General features: G+C 29.8%; 1 protein-coding gene across 1 annotated transcript in view; it reads right to left on the bottom strand.

Moving 5' to 3' along the window:
* The window catches only part of LOTGIDRAFT_175964 (hypothetical protein), a gene marked incomplete at both ends in the record, with an annotated part of 5,023 nt that extends 4,209 nt beyond the window's left edge, over window positions 1-814 (bottom strand). The window contains 2 exons of the mRNA XM_009063704.1: window positions 36-224; window positions 629-814. Coding sequence (XP_009061952.1) covers window positions 36-224; window positions 629-814 — 375 coding nt within the window. The remainder of the gene's footprint in view (window positions 1-35; window positions 225-628) is intronic.
* Window positions 815-1,171: the final 357 nt, after the last annotated feature.

A 1,171-nucleotide genomic window follows, 5' to 3' on the forward strand; every position in this document is an offset into this window, starting at 1 on the left:
TGGATTTGACTTCATAATAAAAAATAAATATGTACCTCCATCTGTATTAAATCTAACCATTCCTCAAGATGTTCATCGTCATGATAGAGTTTGACAGCATTCTTAAAAACTTCCTCTGGTGCAGAATGTAGGTAGTGCCTTAATTTAGGTGTTTGATAAAATACCACCACAATAACTGATAATATTAACTCAATAAACAATACAACTGTTAAACTGTAATGAAGCTATTGTTAACATAATAGTATATTAATTGAACGTTAAATATCTCTTTGTGTTATAGCCTAAATCTAAAGAGATATAGAATAACCATAAAATTTAGATTTTAAAATCTTTTTATGTCGATCTACCCAGTTTCATAACTATACAACAGAATCCCTTAATAATCCGATGATAGTGTCCCATTAAAATTCACACTATTATGATCGGAAATAACGTCTGTAGGCCTGAATTATTTGCTTGTGCTGAAAAATGACTAGAAATAGATGTATTAACACATATCACGTGTAATTGGATACGGCTTCTTGTGATAGTATCGTAGCCCTTTAATCGTAATACGTATCCTGACATGATTGGCAACACCTATTTTGATTTTTTGGTTTTTAGTTATTTACTTTTCATTTATACTTACAGTTTTGATTAGAAGTATATTTTCACGGATAGTACCAATACAGCCAAATAAAGTAATAAACACCAGAATAATACCAAATACAGAGATTATTACAGCTGGATTTAACATAAATTCTGATATTTCTCTAGCTAATTTAGTTCTCTCATTCAATATCCATGATCCACATGCAGTAATTAGTATACCCATTATCTGGAATTTTAGTAAAAAGACTATTGTTGAATTATTTTTGGTCGATACTTTTCAAGGGAATTGGAATATCAGCTTTAGTAATAGTACTGCTAGTCTTGGAATGTCTTTGCGTTGACAAAAATATAATCTTTTCTTTTAAAAAGAAACACATTTCTCTCTTAGAAATTTCAACTCAAAGAAGTCACAAATTTTGGCTGAAAATTGTCTTCTGCGTGTTAATACTCCTCCAGTCTGTAGATTCACAGGCTTTACAAAAGACAACTCTTACTATTTACCTGAATTCTCTTACCTATTTCAGCTAAATGACAAATTCAAGCTCAATACTCACATACTTATATAAGTTTTATAATTATA

The sequence above is a fragment of the Lottia gigantea genome (genome assembly GCF_000327385.1).
Source record: "Lottia gigantea unplaced genomic scaffold LOTGIsca_594, whole genome shotgun sequence".
In the NCBI taxonomy this organism is placed as follows: Eukaryota; Metazoa; Mollusca; class Gastropoda; family Lottiidae; genus Lottia; species Lottia gigantea.